At 37.9% G+C, this 25,150-nt stretch overlaps 1 protein-coding gene across 10 annotated transcripts; it reads left to right on the top strand.

Annotated features, from left to right (window-relative positions):
- Positions 1-304: 304 nt before the first annotated feature.
- Positions 305-24,652, top strand: LOC139933056 (muscleblind-like protein 2a). 10 transcript variants are annotated; one of them, XM_071927048.2, is made up of 10 exons: positions 2,384-2,578; positions 8,322-9,066; positions 14,931-15,095; positions 15,194-15,406; positions 15,532-15,786; positions 17,603-17,656; positions 18,053-18,209; positions 19,001-19,036; positions 19,832-19,926; positions 20,919-24,652. In XM_071927048.2, exons 2-10 carry the CDS (start codon positions 8,893-8,895, stop codon positions 20,931-20,933), a joined length of 1,164 nt encoding a protein of 387 aa, XP_071783149.1. In that variant the 5' UTR covers positions 2,384-2,578; positions 8,322-8,892; the 3' UTR covers positions 20,934-24,652. The 10 variants fall into 10 exon arrangements, with proteins under 10 accessions (XP_071783154.1, XP_078142201.1, XP_071783149.1 ...); XM_078286075.1 differs by lacking the exons at positions 2,384-2,578; positions 19,832-19,926 and adding an exon at positions 436-537; XM_071927052.2 differs by lacking the exon at positions 17,603-17,656.
- Positions 24,653-25,150: the final 498 nt, after the last annotated feature.

The raw sequence follows: 25,150 nt of genomic DNA, 5'->3' as shown, positions 1-25,150 counted from the left end.
CCCTTCTAGAGCCTCCTGGCATTCGTGTGGATCGTACCACATTGCGCTCGTAGGGGGATGTTGGGAGATATGCAGTATAGAATGCCCTCAGTTTACCAAGCAATGATACCTTCAGCACAATTTAATGTATTTAATGTTTCAATGCCTTCTACTGTTTTCTGTGCTATATTTTAAACATCGTAAATTGAAACATTGTTATTGTCTAGGTTTCCGAGAGCACCGGGGAAACCCCTTCATCACATTAAACTGACAGTCGTACAGTAAGCTGTCAAAAGCTTGTTGCTTAAATCTGTGCACTGCTGTACAAAGTAATGAAGAACTGAGGCCGGGCACGCTGATGTGTTATCTGAAAGATGAATAACATGATATAATTCTGCGAACAGAGTAGGAATTAAATGGGCTGTTGAACAATCATCTGGACTACACTTGACATCTTGTTTTCCTAGTTCAATGGTGCTGCCGTGCCGTTTGTCCTGGCTGGTGCGTGACTGCTGTAGCCGTAGCCTGCTCTGGGGAGCGGTTCTCCGTGATGATGAGGTAAGCAAAGCAGGTGTTCTACACTGCTAGCAATCTAACGTTAGCTAATGTCATGCTCCGTGTAACGTTAGCTCATGACAACGGTTTAACTGTCTTTAGCTAAGTATTTCTGACTAGCTAAAGTAGCCAAGCTAAGAATGCTAACCAGAGACTAAATCATGGAAACCCTCGAAGTAAACTAGGCAAGCAGGATAGTGAGATGCAGTGTGATGACGCTACTGTATCTAGCTAGCGTTAGGTTAGATTGACAGTTGACAGTTTCCCCGACAGTTATACGACCTATCTTATTTTGTTTCCTGCAACCTGGTTAAAAGAATGACTTTTACGTAGCTATATGTAGTCCTAGCCACCTTGTTTCTCGGCTTCTTTAGATTAGCTATTAATTTACGTTAGTCAAGTTGATATAGTTAGCCAAAGTGGCCTCTGGGAGGTGTTGTTACGGTTTTTCTGTGCGTTAGCTATTTGCGCGTTGAGGTTGAGAAAGTTAACGTGCATGCGTCCATTATCGGACAGCTAGGGGCAAGACGTCCATTATCGGACACATCGCTGACTGAAATACTCCTTTTTCCCGCAGAATGTGGGTGACAGCCCTCCATACACAGGCAGTCTATTCTATTTAAAGACGTAGTCATGCATATGCTATTTTATTTATTTTTTTATCTTGTCCGAATTGTCGCCACACCATGCAACCTAGCACCCGCTCATCTATGTGAACGTTCATCCTGCTGCCTGCTGAACGATACAGCCTACGTATTAAGTAGGCCTAAACTGTATTTACACGTTAATCTAAACACACAACATGAGGACCAACATTTATAGCCTCGTCGGTTGTTTTTGGTTCATTACTCTAGGGTTTTCATGTTAATAAATTCAAATGTTTTTCAGCTAGGATGCTCAAAATGCCTTACATTGTTTGTATACAGTATACAGTATACAGTATACAGTAAGCTCTCAGACAGACCCAGCCCTACAAACACACTGTTTGTAGCCTGTTTCGGTATGCTGAATTTGTAAAAATAGTTGAGTGTCGCAGTCTCTCTACAACATCAGTAGGCATACTCTCCCTTTTGATATGAGTTACACAGTTACACATCAGAAGCAGCATGCGGGGTAAATAAATAAACGCTGCATGCATTTCTGCAAAAAATCTTGAGTCCCTTGAAAAGGTTTGTAAACCACTACATAAAAAAGTAAGCGAAATTTTGTGATGATAAATCAAGTAGCCTAGCACTTAAGTATACTCAGTGTTAGTGTGTGTGGGGTCCAAGTGTCTCAAGTCGAAAACTTGACTTATTAAGGAATTAAATTTGTACGAAACGTGTTATAGAAACCCTTTGAAGTATACTGACACTTTTTGGAAGGAGGATTGACCCACAAAAAAAAAAATGTAGAACTTATGACTTACAGTCACTCTCTCAGGGAGTTGTGCAAAGAACAATGTGCAGGGCAAGCTAGGTAACTGACAATGATGACCCCTTATTCACATGCTTAGGGGAGAAAGTGTCTACAATGTTATAGAAGATAAATTAGTTCTTAGGTCTACCTACACCATTTCAGTAACTAATTCTGGAAGTATGGATCTAGTATTAGACTAGGGTTTAATCAATGTCTTGTCAAGGTATTCAAATTTTGAGTCACAGAAAGGAAAAAAAAACTTGGTCAAGGTACAATGTGAGTATACCTACAAACTGCCAGCAGTGTCTTACTCCAAGCTGTGCAGCCAGATTTCACACAGTACAGCAGCTTCTGATTTTCTATTGGCCAATTCCTGACTGGGAGGGCCTTCCTGGAGGCGGGCAGACAGGCAGGAAGGGGGTGGCTGAAAATGTTTCAGCTAGAGAGTTAGGCAGTCTTTTTCCTACACTGTCGTGGGAAAGAAAATCTTTGTATGGGCACTGACTCTACAGGACAGAGAAGGGAATGATAGCAGTTCTTGTGGTCATTATTTTCAGATGGTAATTACTCAGAAGTTGTACCACTAACCTAGACTCAGTGGCTGAGGTTAGAGACAGAACTTCCTCAGCACTGCATGAAGTGAGAGGTAAGTTTCCTTGCTCTGTTTCCTGACTTGCGCCTAAAGGAATTTGCTGCATTATGCTGTGGAATACCATGCGGTAAGGCTGAGAGGGAGTTACACTAGAAGAATTGGGTTAACAGCGCAGTTGATTCTAAATCTATTCTTTCTGAGTCATTGTACAGCGGTAGCCACTGCTGACTGCTTTCGGTTGATAAAGTGTTCACCTCTTGTGCAAATTTATTCAGCCTGGGGAGTTAACCTCCTTTTATGCCTACTCAGCAACTTCCTGTGCGCTTCAACACTAAGTGTACGAGTATGTCTGTCCTGTGTCTAACTCCCCACACCGTGTGTATTTGCATAAGTTATGTATTGCTTTCCTTGTATTCTCTATGTGCTTTGGTGGGCCAAGAGTCAGCATATCTCATTGCAACAATTTGAGGCACCAGGTGTTCACTTCATCTCATTATAGCAAATAGAGAGAAACACTGTAACGGAAAATAGGCTACCTAAGCAGGGACAGGTAAGAAATTATTACAGAGATGAGATTAAAATAAGATTTTATTTTGATTTAGGAAATCCAATGAATTAATGTTGGTGAATTTATATACTTTGTAGTGGATATTGGCTAATAGCATGTGAGTTACAAATATACCATAACACATATCTGTCATCAACTGATATTTATGTGGTTGCGTAGACCTGTCCTATGGCCAAGTGCAGAGTAGATGTTTGAATATTTTTGGATAGTCATTTGATTTTAACACATAAAACCAGGCCTAAATCAATATTTTCCACTATTATACTTACGGCTAATGTGCTGCTTATTGTCTTGCACAGCATCGTTAGCAACACGAAGAGGATTTAAGACACTGAAATGGAGCTCAAACACTCTACTAAGTTATCCTCCTATGCATTAGTAGTACAACAGCTCCAGAAAGTTTACCTTGATGACATCACATAATTATGGTTTTAATATAATTTTATAGTTTTCATATACTGTATATTGATTAAAGTGTCCAGGATACAATTTGCATGTAAATTCTTTTAGTGTTGATTTTCCATTCAAAACTATTAGTATATTAAATGCACATTCTAGCTGACTCAGTAAATTTGGGACTGCATTGCTGCATGCTCAGTGATCTCTTCAGCAGTAAACTAGTCCAGTCATTATAGTAAACAACTTTTGAAAGATGGCGTTTATCCCTAACAATACAAGCCAGAGTTCAATCCAAGATAAATTCCAGCTGCCTCCTCAAATCAGTTATGGTGTAATAATATTATTATTATTATTATTATTATTATTATTATTATTATTATTAATAATAATAATAATAATAATAATAATAATAATAATAATAATAGAAAAGTTGTTTTTGAAGTTTCAGGGCCATAACATTCAAGATTCTGTATCAGCCCATTTTCACCAAGACAAATGTATGTCATTCTCTGTACTATGATATATGATTTTTCAAACCCCTGCATTTTATTTGACTATTTAGAATGGACAACCCTAACCCTAGTCCAAATCAGGTGCTCATTAGGCCATAGGTTAAAACATAAACTAACTCATGGCATAATTATCCTTAATGTATCCAATTTTATTTTATTAATCTTAAACCTGTGGCCTAATTCATGATACAAAGCCAGAAGTCCCTTGAGGCAGGTATGTTTTGTAAATTGTTTCACATCCTAGGCCTATTGATCACCTATCGCCTATTGAACACACAGATGTCATAAGACTTATATAGTGTTAATGAAGAGTTTGTTAGTGTTAGCAGGGTTCTACCACGCTATTTTAGTAGTGCATGTGCCTGAAAAAATTGAAATGAGGCACATTTATGCAGCTTCCATTTGCAATTATTTTCACAGATGCTTCAACTTTTCCACCCTTTTCCTGTAGAGCCCTGGATTACCCATTCTAGGCCATTAAATGCTCAGTGATTAAACTAGGCTACTGTTTAATATATCATATTTAGCCTAAAATAGATGCCTCATTATTATCTCTTTCTAAAATAGATATGATCAGGACACACTGTTTAGGCATATTGGTGTACCCCTAGCTTGAGCCACCTCCCCCAAATATTTATGATTTTGTCTTAACGGACGTGTCTGCCCGAAAGGATGTGTGGAGATAAATATAGCCCAGCACTGCTGCCCATATGAATTACATTTTCATAAACTATAGGCTGAAACAGATTCAAGGTCAGAGATATTAATCAGTCAAATATGCCATTCTAATTAGTGGAATCCTGTGACATTGGGTGGCTGAGTTGTCATGTCTGAGCTTCATGTTGAAGTGAAGTAAGGCTGTTTGGTTCATAAGATCTGATGTATAATAAGGTTGGTTGCTTGCTGGTTAGGGTTAAAGACGGCCTCGCGATCATATGAATTACAGTTTAATAAGTGTCAAATTTCACTGTAAATAGGCTACACCATAACTTCATTGTGGTGTAATTTCAGTGTCATTATCCTAAATTAATTATTGTTGACCTGCAGTTACAGATCTACTTACATGTTAATTACTGAAAAATTTATCTTAAAAATGTACTAAATTAATACTAATGTAACCTAAATTATTCAGTACTTTGTATCACCCTGCTGTTTCCTTATAGACAAATATACCAAAACGTTGTAGTAATAGGCTAATAGCCTATTGTAGGCTATTTGTTTCCTTAGCTTTATTTATTAGAGATTACTGTGTCCATAATGTAAGGTTACTGATAAATATCAGGTTAATGAGCTGTTGTGACGGTAAATTAGCGGCCTATAAATTGACATCTTACCTTTTTTCCCCTCGTGTATCTCCCATACTGTATTTTTTCATAGACTGTCTACTGAGTGTAGGGCCCACTACCAGGTAAGGTAATAGATAGGCAATATCTGTGAGTGTGGCAGTATCTTAACACAGCAGCATGTCAGGCCTTCGCCTCATCACTAACTACGTTTACATGCATGGAGAATTCTGTTCTTACTCAAGTAACCTGGTTTTGGGTCGACATGTAAACGTCATAACTAGATTAGACTATTATTAGACAATTATTATAGAATATTATTAAACGATTACACAATTAGAATAACCTGGGTAAGCTCATACTCTGATTATTCAACATTTTCCGGGAGAAAATGTAAAAAATTTAAACAGCAAAATACATAAATCTGGTGCACTTTGATGTGAACACACCTGTAAATCAATGTTAAATGTCCAAAAAATAGGAAAGTGATCACTTTATGTAGTGGAACCCTGTAAATGCTCCAATTACACAGATTAGCTAGATTTAAACTTACCAGTGTGATATCTATGCATGAGGTTTCTGGCCACGTCTATTCTTTTACCTTCTCCATCATTTAAACATACAAGAGATCTTTCATCAGTTAAGTGCCATACAACTTGGCCATTAACATCTATGTGAATGCTTCCCCATAAACTATTATGAGCAATAAAATCACCACAGCATATCTCGCCTATTATTTCATCAAACATTGACAGTATTAAGTCTGGCTTGGATTATACAAATTGACTATTTTAATTGTGCTTTGTAGTCTGCAAACCACAACACATTCATATCTGTTTGGGATTCTATATGCTAAATTTTCTTCAATAAGTGTGGCCTATCCACCACACTGTTTACACTGTCATATCCAGTTTAATTATATCCTGGAAGGACAAAATATGTGTAGTTTTCTTAATCAGATACAAACTTTTTAAATTCCATTAGCTATTAAGTTTCTAGCATTTCAATGGAGTAGCCTATATGGAACACCATAAGGAAATAAATCACTAACAAGATGACCTTGATTATATGGATTCATCATTTTGTATATTATGTCTCCTTCCATGCTTGTGATTCCAAGATATTTCTTTGCTGCACTCACAAATGATTTTATTTTTTCACTTTGGTCACTTTGCTGTAGTCTTATGTAGTCTCACATATGAATGCAACAGTGTTAACTGTCATAGTACCTTCCTTGACCTCACACCTAATGAGGGCAGTTTTCTGTATAGTGGCTTGTCTAGAGGATGTATTTCCTTTATTAATTTGTAGAGACCTATTGCTAACTGAAGTATCCACATTCACAATCTTCATCTTTTGTCTCTCATTGACTTACATTGACTTACTGTCCAGCCTCATCATATGACAACCTTTTGTACTTCTGTACCTCACTAGCTCAATTACATTTTCTTTATGAATGATTGCCTCTGCACCTTCTACATCTTTCTTTACCTTTACACTGACCTGCTGTGTAACCCATACGCAGACATTAGAAACATGTCTGAATCACTGAACAAAATATTTAATTAATGCATTGACTTAACCACTATAGTTAGAAAATCACCTTGTAATATTCTATGTAGGAATAACCCTGAATAGCCTTCTCGCCTTTCCCTAATAGCGCAGCGTTTGTGTTGCAATGGTGGCTGGGAGTCGGTTTTGTTTCACATCCTTCCTTACTTTGGTTCTAGAATAGGTTGTCGTAGCTGTTATTGTAAACATAGGCCCTATACTTTGTTCAGTTTGGGTTCAGTTGTTCTTTTTTTAGTTTGTTTTGTTTTGTTTTTTTAGTTCACATTTTCTGCAGAGCTGGTAGTAGTTTTATTGCTGTGTTGGCCCACCACTGTTGAACGACTGTAGAGGAAACGTAGTGCTAGCTTGTAGGCTAACTTTCATTAAGCTGCTGTTTTACTTGCCAGATCTTCTTGTCTACCTAATATGACAAAAGTTAACTACTCTTACTATGTTAGAGGCATTGTCAATTTGAAGGACACATTGGCATGTCTCATAAACTATTATGACTTTTATTGTGGTTAGTTTTTGCTTTCCTGTAGGGATTGGTTTCATCCCATGAGAGTCTGAAAATGACTGAATATAATTTTACTAATTACACAAGGTCGCATTTGTTATAGCCTTGTCTAATTCCTGCCATAAACTGCTAAAGAACAGATGACTGACAGTCTCTAGAGAATTGAAGAAATTAGATGAGATCCCGCTAGAGGATAGCGATTATCGTGATCAGTGATGGTAACTGTCATATCCTAGACTATATACCTTAGATACATCTGGAAAAGTAAAGTCACTATGTGTGGTATAGAGTACCAACACCTAAAATGAGTTTAACTGTGAATTTCGGACCCTTTGGACTGCTACAACCACTTCTACTAAATATCTTCTTTGCAGCATACTAGGGATGTAACAATTCACTGTTTCAAACCGATGCACCGGTATAAATGTTGAAGATTCTGCTCATTTTCTCATTTTCGTTCATTTTGCGCTTACTGCACTTCCAGAGCTCTTTCTCTGGCCATTCTGAGAGTGCTGAATCTTCCGTTCAGCGAAGATAATCTTTGGTAGCACTACAAATCTTGGCAATCCACACCAAACAACACCACCGATTTGCTGTCGGAGAAAGTGTAGCCTACCTGCTTCACCCTCTGGTAGTTCCAGTGATATTAGCACTATTATCATGTGCTATTACAGAATTTGAAAAATTTAATGTTTTAGAGGGGCATATCTTTAGTTTGCAATGGAATTGCAATTTGCCACAGGTGGTGCTGAAATAGCCCACTCACTTTTTTTTATTTTATTTTATTTGCATAGCTGTTTACATTGTTGTGTGTGGGTTCGTACAAGGGCCTACATAGGTTTTCCAACGTTGACCTTGCTAACTTAAATATGCCAAGTGCAGATACTTTTGAAAAGGATGTTGTATTTTCTACAATTTGAAGAAATCCAATGGGCAACTAATATAAACATGTTTTTATATCTTTCAGATCACCAACAGAAAGTGCCTTTGAGAAGACATCCCCGACTTGAAGCTGGTCCGTGTACATGGCAAGCCTCTACTCCCTTTAAGGCCAGACTCAAGCACCAACATAGGATACCTCAGCTGCATGTCTCCTGCCTCCATTTCACTTTGCACAACTTCAGCACCTAAAATATACTAAAATAGAGAATTAGTGCGAAGACAGAAGATCTGCCAAAGCATAATGGTCTGAGAGATTATAACTCAAGTGACAGGTCTGCATGAAACGCCCTTATTTGTCTGATATTTATGGGCGCAGTGAGGAGAGGAGCACAGACTTGATTGTGTCACAGAGCCAACGCCTCACTCTTTCCTGGGCCAGCTGTTGTTCCTGATTGATGGGCGATTTCTAGGTGATCATCCAGCCATCTAATCTCTTTGCTCCGGCTGATGGAGGACTCATCGGGCTGTTTTAATAGAGGATTTTTCACGCACAGCCAAAAGTTTTGATCAACTCAAGTTTTTGGGGGTATATGAGGCTCTAGTCAACAAGTTGACTTGAGGTTTTGAATTGTAACTTAAAATTTAAACCTTTGGACATGGCTTTGAACATTTCCTCAATGAGAGACACAAAATGGCTAACGCTGGAAGTTTGTCGGCAGTTTCAGCGAGGAACTTGTTCACGTAGTGATGAAGAATGCAAATTTGCCCATCCACCAAAGAGCTGCCAGGTTGAAAATGGGAGAGTTATTGCCTGCTTCGACTCGCTGAAGGTAATGAATATCATGCACATTATATTCTCTCTGACAGCTTAATGATCCTTTACTCAATGCAAGAAAAATTACCCTTTTGTCTAGATGACCAGGGAACTTAAACTTAAATTCCCCACCCATGTCCTTTAGCACTATTAAAGTTTAGATTGGCATAAAATCATTTTAATTTTGTGACTTTTTACTTTCATTTTGACAGTTTTGCATATAATTGAATCATAAAGTAATGCCACAGTTTTCCAAAAACAGTGAAAAAAAGACCCTTCAGGTTTTACACCCATCACTTATCTAATGTAGGCTATAGAAGACTGCTGGCTTCCGATTGGATTACAGCCAATTTATTCTCTTGTTAGCTCAGTGGCCCTTTATGAGGCCAGGGCTGGGTTAATCCACACTCAGGCTTTCACTGCTATCACAACACAATACAGCCTTGCCTTCTGGATTATTCTCATGTTGAATCATCATCTTATCTCCTCACTAGCCAGTTTGTACTCATCTTGCCTGGCCAAAGGGCCTCCTCTATGACTGGGTGGTCAAGGGCCTGGGCTATAGAAAACATCAACACAAAGGAATCACCTCATAATAATAATCTACAACTACATTATTATTCGACCTAAAACTTATTTCGTTTGTAGTTGCGTCTGAATTTAGCCATTGATTCATCTTTAATATTGTCGAATAGGTCAACAAGTAAAGCAATTAGATTAGGCTAATGGCTGAATAGCTGGTCACTCCGCTCATTAATCCTAGAAAGTGTCATGCGGTTGCCACAGGTTTTGCCAAACAGTGCAGTTATTGAGCTGCTCTCCCCCATATGTCCAATGTGACTGAAGTCATCCCACCAAGAGACTTCTGGTAGGTCTGTGGGGGGAGCGTTCTATAAACAAGGTAGAGTTTTCCAGACTGAACAGAGAATTTCTGTTTAGTTGAGTGTTGAAGGTATAGTGGATGAAGCTTTTGCAAATTACAACAATCTATTAGAGGCTATTCACTATTTTACCTCTGAAACTCCTCTCTTGACTTTGTTTTTCAAATATTGTGGTGAGCAACACTAATGCCCTCAGCAAACAGGATTAAAATGCTCACAGGCTCAACCCACCCACACATGGTAAAATTCACTCAATATTGTCAGGATTGTTATGTCACAGTTCCCCTGTAATTTTTAGACTGTAGCTGAGGTGATCAAACCTGCATTGCAGTATTTGATCACTCTCTTTATAGATAATTTTCTGCACACAAATGTATTATTCTGAGATTTGGAAATAGGGATGCATCGATCCGATATCCGGTGTCAGAATTGGATCTGATCCCGGCGATTTATCATAATGGCTACAGGCTGTGCTTTCAACCTCAGATCCATTTATTTATTTAATTTCCCCCCTCCAATCCATTTGTCCAAGTTGACGTAAAAAAAAGTATTTGTCATAAACAAGCGTTGTCCACCAGTTACGGCAGTGCAACACATGGTTTGAAGCAGCTATAGGCAGCACTGATGTCTGCAGTCTGGAATTACTTTAAACTGAAGACCAAAAGCAGTCAAACAGCTAATTGTAATGTTTGCATTCCTGTTTGTATGATTCAAGTGTTTTGAGACATGGAAGCAGCAGACCTAACTACTAGGCACTTGAAGAAACACCATTCAGACGAGTACGAGTTTGAGGTCTCACAGATAGTAGCTCAGGAGAAGTCTGCGCCCAAACAGCAAACATTAGAGGATGCACTGAAAAAATTAGATAAACTACCCCGCGACAGCTAAAAAAACTAAAAAAAAAAAAAAGAGAGGATTATTAATAAAACAGAGAGGATTATTGAGTGTATTGCACTGGATGACCAGCCCCTCTCAACAGTGGAAAATGTGGGCGTTCGTCGCTTAATAGAGCATTTGGAGTTTCTAGGTTTATAAGGTAAAGTAAATATAAAGCCACGTTTTCCCTTATTTTGATGATGCCATGAATGAATCCTAGGCCTAGAATTACAGTCTGTTGTGAGGACTGGGGAAAAAAGAGGTCAACTGGCAAATCTACAATTGTTACAGTCATGTGATGATGTCACAGCTCTTCCTTATGAATAGCCTCTTGTCTAAGGAGTTATTGAATGTTGTCTGTTACTGACATGGCTACTGGCGTAATGTCAATTGGTACTAACTTGGTAGCGGTTACGTACCCTTAGCCTTTATTTCTTGTAAGCCAAATAGACCTAGCTACCCAACTCATGCTTTTCTAAGCTCAACTAAAAACACCCTTTAGTGTCTCTTGTTATGATGAAGCCAAGAACAGGAAGGCTATGTTTTTATAAGTGTCCTATTCAGTGGCTCTGCCTGGTGTAAGGATGGCATTTAATTGCCATATTATAGCTGGTTTCAGGCTTGTGAACAGCTAGCACAGATGACCAGAATGTCTGTCACAGCTCTCTGCTGATTCACCAATTACTCACTTAACATAGTTAAGCCAACTTGATTTTGTGCACATGCTTTGGTATTGTAACTAGTATCTCATGACTTCTAAGAAATTGGTTAAGAAGGGCAGACACGAGTGAATGATGTCATCTGCTTCCCTCTTACTCTTTAACAGACTGTTTTGCAGATAGGTCTAACTGGAACTCAAAAAAAAATTTGAAAAATAAAACAGTCCACACACTGACAGGCTGCCTTCATGTCAGTGCTTACTTTGCATCAACAGAAAGTGACGATTTGAGCTAAATGCTGTTTCAATCGTTGCCTGTCTATGCAAACAAAGAGAAAAGACTGGCATATACAGGTGGCTCTTCAGTTATCTGGCCAGGCGACCCAAATATTGACATTATATGGGAAACACTGGAAACTGCTAGTGTAGATTGGGCCCTATATCACGATTCAATCAAAACCTATTAAATATGCTTTCATTCACCATTATAATTACGTACCTCCTCACTCCTATGTGAGAAGGCTCAGTAATTAAGTAAGTACCCTTTATCAAACAGTGAGTGGCTCATTGGCTTCTTTTCCAAAGTGTGAGGTAGCTTGATGTGAGTCTACCACAGAGTACTTGGTGTAATTAGACTAAAGGGTCTGCAGCACCTTTAGAGATATAAAGCCTCACTAATAGGCCAATACCAATATTCAAAGCTATGCCCTAAAGTAAATTCTAGACAACATTATACTGTGGGTGTTTTTATGTTTCAGGCACCCTCTTAACATATGCTGTACTAGCCAAACATCCTTGGAGACATTGAAAGCAGGAATATTATCATAATGGAACATTATTCTAGGACTCTTGACTAGCTTTCAAATTTGTGTTCTGTGCAAGAATCCATTCATTCCCACATGTTGCATTTGACTTGAGTGTTCATTTTTCAGAGTGACAAACAAATGTGACACACGCAAGAATGGCCACTTGAATTAAAGCAAAGAAAATGTGCTGAACACTGAACAAAAGCTAAAAGGCTTACAGTATTGTTTGGTACAGAGAATACTTGCACTGTCCTCAAACACTTAATCCATTTAACCTGCATACAGAGCATTAAAGAGTAAATACAGTATGAATTTTGTACTTTGTGCTCTGGATGCTCCCCAGCTTTAGGCCTGTCCCATTTTTGTGGAATGGTGTTTAACATTCAGTGTGTGGGTGGGGTGACCACCACAGCATGCTGTTATACCAGGGTTTGTATATGTATCTGCTCCAGAACTGTATAAATTCCTCCCGTTAAGATTTATGAACAGTGCTGTGAACAAATCCAGTGATACCCACAGACTGGGGCTTCTGTTGCACTATATCAGGATGTAGCCTATTGTTTGTCTGTTTATATCTCCAGCATTAAGGCTTATATCCAGGGGGAAAATCCTGTTAAAAAAATTACAGTTCCTCCATCAGCATTCAACAATGTTCAAGTTTGCTATTTACTCTGATAATGTAAGATGAAAGACTGTATGATTCTTAATGTGCAGTATGAAGGAAATTGATCATTTACATCTAGAGGTTTCAACCGAGCCCAAGCATCCCAGAAGACAGTGCTTTGCTATCCTTTAACGCAGGTTAGAAAGAAACGTGTCAGCAGCAGAGAAGAAATGCTGTGAGAAGCCATTCACTGTTCTTATGAGTGTTGCATTAGGTGTGTAGGTTGCATGTCATAGTTTTGTCTCATGGGATCTGGCTGCAGCACTTACCATGTCAGACTACTAACGCTCTGACACAATCTCAGACTAGTCTCAAACGCTACCAAATTGCATTACTGCCACCTACTAGACACACAGTAAAATTACACTTTCTCAAACACATACTTTCTCAAAGCTATACAAAGGTATACAAGGTTATTTTGTTTACTTTGGAAGCAGTATTTAACTCTAGCATTTAATTGCCCTGGACTAATTTAAGTCAGACTACCTTATCTAAATATTTCCCCCTTCAAAATTAGATCCTCTGTGACCAGATTGTTATAATGTGATCAGGCCAAGACTTACGCAATAGCTTGTATCCAGTTCTAATTTGATACCGATACCTGCTAACTTGTCAAAGGCAGTGTCATTCCTTAATGAAAAATAGTTGACAGTTAAACCCATGTGGACATTCCCAGAAAATAATTGATATAAATCTCTTGGGAGAAATGCAAATGAGGTGAAATTAGTTCTCTGTTCACTTGATTGAAGGATTTACTTATTTGAATATGTAGGACAGAGGAGGCTAATCTCTGATTAGGCTAATACTGCTTGATTGACAGAAATGACAGCATTAGGCTCATTTTAAAGTCTGATAGGAGACAATAATAGCCTGTTACTTTGAAGAACTTGTTATTGTCATATCAGAACAAGGCTGTTCAAATATCAAGCGAATCACCACTATCTGGCCTATCTCAGGTGAGATAAAGCGTTGGCACAAGACAGACATCTGGATTGTTGTGAACAGGCTTGGACTAGTCCCGAACAGGATGTTGGTGTCAAGAGATTCTCTTTGTAGAGAAGCTCAGGGATATTTTTTTTGACCAGTCAGCTTTTTCTTTAAGCCTCTCACAGCTGTTAGTTTTAAAGTCATAGCTAGTCTTAACCAGTGCTGTGAATTAACATCTGACTGACTTTCATCTCAATCATGCTGCTCAACAAGCCCATTGTGCTCTCACTGTTGTCACTTTTTTCTAAGTTCAACATATTTTTCGAGTCTCCTGATAGAACATAGGACCACATTAGATATTGTATTTCCTCTGTTAACCAGACATCCAAGCACACTTGGACAATTAAAGTCCCTCTGTGTGTTCATAGTAATATTTTCTGTCTGTAAAACAAAGACACATAGTGCTAAAAATGCAAAATAAGACAAGATTCTTGGTGGAATGCTTTTGTTATCGTCACTTTTAACTGTCAGGAAAGTAGTGACCCTAGTAGCTTACCGGTCTTTATCAGGACACAGGATTACAAACATGAACCACCTATGATGTTTGATATGTCATCATTATATTGTCTCTTGTTCTGTGGTTGTTACCCCACAATACCATATAAGCTTAGTCTATGCTATAATGTTTTCTGTTTAACTCACAGAGCCTCTATAGACAAGAATAAGCAGTCAATTGTATTTGTCAAAGAGCTTTCCATAGTGAGGGGATGGCATATCTCACGACATGAGATACATTACAATCCTGTGTGATTTACCAATAATTTTGATGAAATGGTTTGAATATTGAGTAGAATATTGAGTAGAAGAGCAAATGAAGTGAATTCTTGCTCCATAATTAAGTCCTAAAAACTTTGTCTTATAAAAACATCTTATAAAAGTCTCCCCAGTTTCAAATTTAAACTGTGGTGATATTGGGGTTTGGATGAACAATTTGATCATTTGGATGAATATGAGAATCACCGGCCTACAACCTGACTGTTCCTGTGCTTTCTTTCTCTCTGAATGCAGGGCCGATGCTCAAGAGAAAACTGTAAGTATCTTCATCCACCTTCGCACTTAAAAACCCAGTTAGAGATAAATGGGCGCAACAATCTTATCCACCAGAAGACGGCAGCAGCCATGCTGGCCCAACAGATGCAGTTCATGATCCCTGGACCCAGCATGCAGCCTATGGTAAATTGCTCATACTCTTTTAACATCAAGAATCCCATCATTCACTTTGCATAGTGGTGCTTGACTTGACTTATAATCTATAACCTCTCCCCTCATAGCCAACATTTCCTGTAACCCAGGGACTTGGCGCAAATACCGGCCTTGGTTATGCTCCTTACATTACACCCTTGAGCCATGGAATGAGCCTCGTTCCCACTGAGATGCTCCCCAGCACCCCAGTCATCGTCCCCGGAAGCCCACCCGTTACCATGCAGAGCTCCTCCTCTTCTTCCTCCCCCTCACAGAAGCTGCAGCGCACAGACAAACTAGAGGTATCCAAGCACGACAGGGAGTCATTTGACATAAAAATGACATTAATGCTTATGGGAATGCATATCTTCTGGCTACATCCTAAAAGCTGCCTTTCTCTCAACGTCCTTATAACCGGTTCTCTCAGGTGTGCCGTGAATTTCAGCGAGGAAACTGTGCGAGAGGGGAGACAGATTGCCGCTTTGCTCACCCCAGCGACAGCCCAATGATTGACACCAGTGATAACACTGTCACTGTTTGCATGGACTACATCAAGAGCCGCTGCTCCAGGGAGAAGTGCAAGTATTTCCACCCGCCTGCACACTTACAGGCCAAAATCAAAGCCAGTCAACAGCAGGTCAACCAGACAGCCGTGGCAGCCCAGGCAGCAGCTGCAGCCATGGTAAGACAAACCCTTTCCCTACTGCTGGAAAGTAGTTCAGCTTGCAAAAAACACATTACGCTACCCTTAAGATCAACTTCAGATTTATTAAAAAGGAATGTGCTGTGTTCGCCATGACATCATAGAATGTGGAGCACTGCTTTGTTGTATTTCAGACATAGTATCATTTGTAAAGTAACATCTACTGTAGTGGTATAACCTATACCCTTAACTTTCAACTGACATCTAAATGTATAATAAAACATAAAATGTTACTTTAGCAGTTAGATTCTTCAACTCATAAAAACCCAAGGCTAGCTGAATCAGGCTCATTTATAGCTGTAAGTTAAGAGGCACAGTGACATTTGTAACTGTGGTCTGTTGTTAAACATATATCAGGCACTTAATAGACTGAACTGGCACTGTAGTGCAATCAACTCAGAAATAGCTTGTAAAGCAGTTTATGCCATGCTACAGTATGAAAACTTATGGTAGTAGCTATCCAGTTTCCCCTATGTGACAACTGCCTGCCTGGTAAAGTGCAATAATGCATAATGTCACAGTATTGATCAATGCTATACTGTAGACTAACTTGATTATTTAAGTTTACTTTGGCTTTCTTCCCCTGCTCTTCATGCTTTCTGAAATCTATATAGATTGCAACTCTTGCAAAATAAAACAAGATATTTTCTTGTTTTGGTCTCTGGCCTGCTCGTTGAATGTAAATTTTGTTATTAACTATGAATAAGTTCTTATTTAGACCTGTCACCTTACATAAACTGTAAATTTTAACTATTTTAACATTTCTCTGATTAGATACTGAAGAAATGTTGCTTCAGTAAAATGTTTTTTCTTGATTATTATGGATGCCTTGCATGCCCTCCATAGACTACCTTTACATCGCCTTTCATGTATTTCATATTTTTATGGTTACTCCTTCATTTACATTGTGTTTCTTATGTTTTTTGCATGACCTCTAGGTTATATTTTGAGCTAACAAATGCAAGGAATGCTTTATGTTTTATGTTATGAAGTACAAGTAGTTGAGACATCCTAATTATACTGTAGGAGTATTTTTTCTACATTACAACAAATATATTTAGAGAAACATATATAGCTAAGGATAGGAATTCCCCCAAAAGGCATAGCGTGGATCTTATACTAGTTTTTCTTATAGTAAACAGAGCTCCACATTCTGTGCTTTATGATATGGGATAAATTTTCCCTGTTCATAATGTGTGACATTGTTTTTGGCTAGCTCTCATAAAACAAAGTCATAATGTAAAACTCAAAAATCTTTCATTTAATTACAAAATAACCATAAAGTTCTTCAGTGCTTTGTGTGCATTACATTGTTATCCTCTTCCTTAAAGCTGTATTGTCAATGTATGTATTCCTGAATTATATTGTGTGTTCAGTAGCATTGATCTCAGCCTGATAGCGGTAGTGTTCTGATTATGCTTAACAACCACTGATCAACTAACATTGTATTAAGTGATCAGTCTACAGTGAAAATGACATACAACATTGTACAGTAGTGTTCTAAATCTTACTTGACAAAGCTATTGATTAATTGTATATGCTGACCTACTAATTCAGGAGGAACACTGTAGTTAGTTTGTTTGTCCTTGAATCAGTTATTTTGGTTACTGTGCATGCATATTGTTTTTATGTGGTATACTACATTCAGATTATTTTGTTTTGTTTTTCCTTCTCACCTATCCACAATGCAATGCTGTCCCCCATGACGCACCTCTGCTTGCTGTTACCTGTATGTTAATACGCTTGAATCCCATTGGCCCACTGCCATCATGTGCTCGCTGCCTGCTATTAAAAGACTCAGTCGACTGCCAAAGCAATGAAGCGACCCCTCGAGGCAACTGTAGACCTGGTATTTTCACCTTTTGCTTTGCATGTAGCTATTAATTATACTATAATAACATTTGATTTTTGTCATTTTGGTTTACAACCTCTTAAAGTCTCATGTACTGTATTTGTGTACAGAATCATTCACCATCAGTTTATCATTAAGTGCTTAATGTGAGTGATATTTTTAAATGCGTTTGGTTGAAGCATTATTGCATTCACATTTTTATCATAAAACCTTGCTTGATATTTTTTTCTTCATCCTGTGGTAGCAGTAACCTTTATTGTGTAGTCATGTCTGTACTGTTCTATCATTTTTCAAATAAATACTATGCATTAAGAGTGTGCACCTCGTAGCCGAACAGACAGAAAAGAGTTTGGGAGGGATTTTGACTGTTGTGTCTCCTCTTGTCACTTTCAGGCCTTTCCCCACAGCATCCTGCAACCCCTACCAAAGAGACAAGCTCTTGAGAAGAGCAATGGGGCCAGCTCTATCTTCAACCCCAGCTTTTTGCACTACCAACAGGCTCTGGCCAACGCACAGCTCCAGCAGCCCACAGCGGCATTCTTTCCTACAGGTAAGGGAGCTTCAAAGACAACTTTGCCGTTTTACACACTTTGTCTATTATGATTCATCTTGTCAGTTTGTTGATTTGGTGATTTTGTAGCTGACTCCTTTTTCTGGGGGGAGATTAGATGTCTTTTCATATGGCTCACAGTCACATACAGAGATAAAGATGAAATGATACAGCGTTTTATTCAGTGTGGTTGATGTTATGTTAATGTTATGCACTGTAAATGCAGTCTGCATGATTGAAGAACTTGATGGTCTGGCAGCAGTCCATGTATTATCAGCAGAATGGCACTGCCTATAGAGAGGCCTAATATATTGAAGCACATGTGCTTGGGTCTCAAACTGAGATGAATCTTAATCCTAACTCTAAAAAGAGTTTTTGGTAATTGGCGTGCTGAATTTTTCCTTGTAGATGGATGTGATCCATTAAATTGCCAGCTTAAGTCTTTCTGTCAACACTTCCTGTGGCTTCTAGTAATAATTGAAAACATACAAACTTATCCTGGCTTTTACTGTGTAAGATGGTGCTTTGTCTCCCTGCCTTGCACTTCTACCCTTTGCCAGTCAGTGATTACATAGTACTTTCTTCAGCATGCATATCCCTCTGAGAACCTCACTACACTGTCTTATGCTATGGGGCTTTTTTGTATATATTCATGGCTCACTGAACTAAAGGTCTATGATTTCTCTATCGGGGCGCACACCTGCATTCACTACACTGATATGTGTAAATCATGCTAGAAAGCAGTCTCAACCTAACCTGTGTTTTCCACTTTCCATTGCATAATCATACAGGGTCAGTCTTGTGCATGACTCCCGCTACCAGCGTTGGTAGGTCCCTTGCTTATTTTTTCTCGTACAGTATGTCTTGTAATGAATGGAGGACATGGGTGGAACATTCTTACTGTTGATTTAAAAGATATTCTTGTTATTCAAGCACAACTAGGATGAACACCACTCTGAATCAGGGTCCAACACTCAGGAACACTCATTAGTGGCACATATCCTAAAATGGCCTGAGAATATTTTTCTTTAAATCAATTTTTATTTGTGTAATGGTGGTGTTAGATATTTTCGTGCTTTTCTCAGCATCATTGAACACTCCTGATTTTATAAATCACTTGTAATATATTTTTATGTTAAAGTGATAATGATTCTTTAGACTGTCCAGATAGTCAAAGCACAGGACAACCATTCAAGCACTTTTGGTGGCTTTTGTTTACAGTTCTTTGTCACGACCTATGGATTAGGAAATTTGATCAGCATCCCAGGAATTTAATTCAGTACTTTCTTATACTCTTAAATTTTCCCACTTGCAATCTTTTTTTTCCAAAAACACTTGATTTGTTTTAGTAACATTACTGTACATGTCTTCTCTTTTGGGATGTCAAATTATGGGCAAATTTCCTAAGCCTTTCTTTTATCAGCCCTCCTCTATTATGTTCCCCCCTGCTGTCTTGCTTTGCTGTGTGATCGCATGCCATCTGCTGGTCTAACCCAATGATGGCTTGCTGCTAATGTCATTTTGTATTTGCCCGGCAAGAGAGACGGAGAAAAACGTTGCTATGGTTACCATAATGCTCCACCTACCTTTTCATTGCTTTCATGGTTCCCTTCCTGAAAAAGTCCCCATGATGTACAGTGCTACGCCTGCTACTGTCTCTGCAGCAACTACTCCCGCCACAAGTGTCCCCTACGCAGCAACAGCACCAGCCAATCAGGTTTGCTCCTTTTTAAAGCTTTCTTTCATAAATCCTTGAGCTCTAAATAAGTGCTTCTTATTAAATCAGGGGAGTCACTTTGTCAGCATAGCATTACCCTGCTTGCATTGTCTGTCATTAAGCTTCATCTACGTTACTTTAGACCTTTATTAGAACTAATAGGCTGCATCTCATCCATTTCATGTACAACAGGCAGCACTTATTTAGAGATCTTTCATCTGCAAATAGTCGTGTTGCATAAGTTCCTTTTTTGCATGTTTTTGCTTTGTTCAATGTCAAATAATCTTTTTTTAAAATCAACACGCAGTTCCAAATGCTCTCTTAAGTGAGGAGGGAATAGATAAAACACAGTGGTAGCTTAAGCACCTAAATGGTAGTAGTGCTGGTAGTAGTTATAACAGCATTAATAATATTAATAATACCAACTATTTAAGTACTGCTCTGCCCTGGTCCTGGGTTTTTTTTGCCAAATAGAAGCTCATTGTGAGAAATCTTTCAGGAGTGGTGATGTTATCAAGGTATAAATGTGTGTGTGTGAGTGAGTGTGAGTGTGTGTCCCACTTGACAATGACTGAGGAGGCTGATGGTGCAGATTTGTGGGATTTTTAATTTTGGTAACCTCAACTGCCCAGACTAAGTCATTTGATGGTGGTTAAGGGTGGAGGAAGTAGAGGAGTGGATGTTAATTAGTTTATTGGTCTCTACACGCTCTGCCATCCAGATATATTTATGCTAAAGGTTTCCTTTGTATTGTTTTCTCAGACCATAATGATTTGATGTTTTCGCTCTTCAGTAATCTGTGTTTTATTTCATTTTGCCAATTGTATATCCATCATTGTCATGATGATGATGATGGTGGTGATTTGTGTTGAGCACTTGATGACCTCTCAATGACCTATATAAAGAAACATGCATTTGGACCAAGGTGTACTTAAAAGTATATTTCCATTGTGTGCAACCATTGAGTGACATGTCTTTTGCTTCTGAAACAGATCATCCTCAAGTAACCACCAGAAAAGGAAGTCAGTGCCAAGTTGCTGCTGTTAACGGCCCTAAACAGCCACTCTGTAAATACTACATTAGCGCCACACACAATCTACAACAAGCTGCATGCTGATAAGAAGATCACTGAGTAAAAGTCATAGACATAACTTTGATCTGTGATAAGAAATTATATAGCTGAATTGCTAGGATTATATTCTGTTAGATATGTGTCACAGGGGATTATTGTATGTACAGTATACACAAAAAGCCCCTATACACGTGGCAGTAACATGCGTCCTGGGTGGGCGGATTGTAATCGGATAGCGAAAAAAATAAAATCCAGGTGTAAATGCACCCAAGATGCATTGAAGATCCGATCACATTTGAGCACATTAACAACAAAGTGTAAATGCAGCGCGTCTCCAATCCACATATAGGAAGTATGTAAATGGGAATAATTGCCTAAACTTTTGTGCATGAATCCAACCAGGAAACACACGCAGGCAGCTCAGATAGTAACATCCTTGTCAAAAACAGATTGTCAGGATCCTCATGGATGGGGAACAAGCGAGAAGGTTTTTACTGTCAGTTTTAAAGGACTTAAATATAAGAGGATAGTGATGTGCATGACAATCTGTTTTTGGTGAGGGAAAGAGAATTGGATTTCAGTGTGTATACTGGAGACGCATATTAATACCAGGTGTAAATGTGATCCAGCTACATCACATCTAGACACAATCTGGATATGAGATGCATGTTAATGCCAGATGTAAAGGAGCCCTTATTGCAGATTGTTAAGATTTAATCATCATGATATTGAAGAAGGACTTCTTTTTTCCCTCTTGAATGTTTCATGTAAGCTAACAGAAAATGTATTTCTCCCAGTAATGATTTATCTAGTGCCAGAGTTAATTTTGTTTTGAACAAACTCGTAAAAAGCACTTATGTTTTAACTCCACATTGTAAAGATTTCATTTGGCAATTCAGTCAGGCTCACAAAGTTCCTTGAAAATGTCACCGAGGATCGGCCCTGTTTTCCCCAGAGAGCGGGATCAGTGCTCCACCTCCTGGTGTGCCTTTGCTTTGCATATACGTATGTTTGCTGAGAGAAAATCTAATCCAGTGAGCAGTTGGATCATTGGTCAGGGTGGCGGACGGCTTGTTGTTGCATCCTCAGACGTCCACACCTGTGGCATTGGCCCTACAATGTGTTGTTGTGGAGACTAAACGGACGACATTTTTGGGAAGAGCCTGCACAGCCATAGAAGTATGCTCAATGAGAGTGTATGTAATTACTGATGATATTCAAACTAAAGTTCTGGTGATCCTAGTTAAAGGTTTGGGTAGTTTGTGAACTATTAGTCTTAAAGTAACAAAGTCAGTTGTCAATACTGTTTTATTTGAATGTTAGAAGTGCCTAAAGAATTGTGCATACAATGACAACCAAGCATCTTTAAAAGAATTTGTGTGAAAATTACTCAACTAAATATTAACAGTGCAATTCCTTCAATCCACTCTCCCACTTCAGTCACATCTGAAAATATGTTGCACAATGCTAAGTCACTGCATTAGTACTGTGTGTACACCTGTTAAGATTTAGTCTTTCAGTAAATTTTCATTGATGCTCAAGTTTCCATGTACTATATGGTGGATTTATTATCCAGTAGAATTTTATTTTGTTTCACTTTTAAGATGATTAAGTAATTTCCAAGGCAGTGATCTGAAAATTAAGTGGAGTGGGAGGATGCTTGTTTCTATACATGGGTCTCTTAATTTGTGTAATGCACAGTAACCATGCTTTGTTTGAAATTTGTCAAGTAGAATGATAGAAAGTAGAGGTTTTGGTGAAGTTTAGGTGTGGTATGATTGTTATCACATTATGCAATTCAGAGTCCTTCATATATGTCAATATGTTAAACTGTTGCACTCTAGTCTGCTGTTTGAAACTAGCACAGGACAGAGTGGATGTTTTGTCTGGTGTAAAATGTAAATGAATGAAATTAATATGAAAAAATACTTCTCTCTATGTATTCTTTTCTTGATCATTTTTGATATACCTTTTTCTTTATTTTGCAAACAGTATGCGCAAATACTGAACCTTTCCTTTAATGTTTCCAATATTCTTTTCAAGCGACTGAAATGAGTTTTGCATAAAATATGGAAGGTTTGTGTGTATGATTAACTCAGACAATCCACCAAGATACTTTGTGCTTGTTCTCAAAATTTTTTTTTTTTTTCACCACGTGTTATGTATTTACATTGTGAAACTTTTTACACATTGTCGGATGGAATATAAGGAATATACTCACATACTTTATTAGTTTAACATTAGCTAAGAACACTTTTAAAATGTATTCTGTTCTATTTTAAGATGAATGTAATTTATTAAACTGACTTAAGCTCTGCTGGAGGTTCCTCAAAGGGCCTTGACCTGTTGCATTAGCCTATGAAAAGCCGTCTGTGTTCAGGGATTGAATGTTGGAGCGACGTCAAGCTTAAACGTTTCATCCTTGTCACTGCCTTGTCACCTGTACAGGACAACAAACCTTTGTATGAGCAAGGCCGTAGAATTGCTTTTATGTACAAAAGTGTATTGTATAGGTCACATTTTACAAAAAAAAAGAAAAAAATACTTTTCATGATAGTGTGGTATAACTGCTTTGATTTGTTGCTGTGGCAACCTGAAGTTGCAATGATAAAAACTGTATTTTTGTAGATGATGTTTTTGTTTTTTTTCCTCTTCACCCTAGCAGATTAGATTGTACTGCCAGAAATTTGAATTTCTTATGCCATGGCAAAATACTGTAAGTTTTCCAGTACATAAAAACAGATTTTTTGGAATATTAATTTTGTGTTTCAAATATGGTTTCAACTGCATGTTAACATCTCACAGCAAAAAATATATCCCACCGTTAGAGAAACCAGATCTGTTGACAGGAACCCTGGACTCTTACAGACAAGTCAAGAGGTTGTTTTCGATGGTTCAGTAGCTGTTTAGAATTGCACTTTGTTCCCAGAATATAATTCCTTTCAAATTGTAGGTCTCTTATATGTATTTGACAATTTTTGCCCTATTTATTTTAACTGCAAACAAAAGGCATATTTCACAATGAAACTTAACGGTTTTGTAAACTGAATGTTCATTTCATTTTTGGCAAAATGCTTGAATGTCATACAGGATACATCTGCACATGAAAGTCATCTGAGATTTTAGATCAGCCAGTCAAAAGAGGCATGGACAGTCAGAATGTTTGCTCCTGCTGACTGATGGAAACATTACTCTTAAGCACTTTCTGAACAGTTAGAAAACTGAGCAGACAAGTTCTTTTGTGAACTTTGCCTTACCTTTGATCTATTGTTCTTAAGTTTGTATGTGTCCATTAATTATGAAATTCATATTGTGTGGGAAGTCAAATAGATTTCACTGGACTATTCTGTGAAATTATCACCACAGGAGTTTTCAGTTTGAGGCCAAAATGACAGATTGTAAAATTGCCATTATAAATGGTTAAACTCTGATGAAGCTCCTGTGCCAGTGCTATTTGGTTCCATCTGCAGTGTCATAGACTGGGCCTAAATATACAATTTTATTCATTTAAAATCTGTTGTGTGACAATTTAAAATATTTTATTTGTGCATAATTCTATGTTCTTTTTATGTGAATAGTTTTGTTCCAGTAAATCCAAAATTGTGTAAAATCTAATGTTGGAAAAAAAATAAAATAAAAGTTGATTAAATGCCATGCTTTGAGTTCTGTGTTTGATTCTGCACTGTACATTTGCATAATTTTTCATGCTGGGCTCATTCTAAGACCTTAAAAGATTTTCCAGTTTTTTATATTCTGCTATAAAAAGGGATACATTTGACTTACAGAAATCATACAGAAATCTCATTCAAATATAGGCTATATATTATTATATTATAATTATTATTATTATTATTATTATTATGTATATTCTATATAGTATGCACATAACATATTAGCTCTGCATGGCACAACTATTGATTAAAATAAACTACAATCATCTCAGTTGGTAGTTTTGTGTGAAATTGCTCTTGTAAAAGAAAAGATTGACAAAACTGCTCCATAATTTAGATTTTATGGATTTTCTTCTTCAGTTATCAGTGTGCTGGTGATTATCATCACATGAAATTACATTTAAGATAGTGGACAATGGCTGTGATGTCTTGGTTATTCTGCCTTCACTGTTAGAGATCAATAGATTATGTTATCTGTCTC

This window comes from Centroberyx gerrardi, chromosome 10 (assembly GCF_048128805.1).
Source record: "Centroberyx gerrardi isolate f3 chromosome 10, fCenGer3.hap1.cur.20231027, whole genome shotgun sequence".
Lineage (NCBI taxonomy): Eukaryota > Metazoa > Chordata > Actinopteri > Beryciformes > Berycidae > Centroberyx > Centroberyx gerrardi.
The sequence above is the reverse complement of the archived record's forward strand: the minus strand, read 5'-3'. Positions and strand labels throughout refer to the sequence as shown.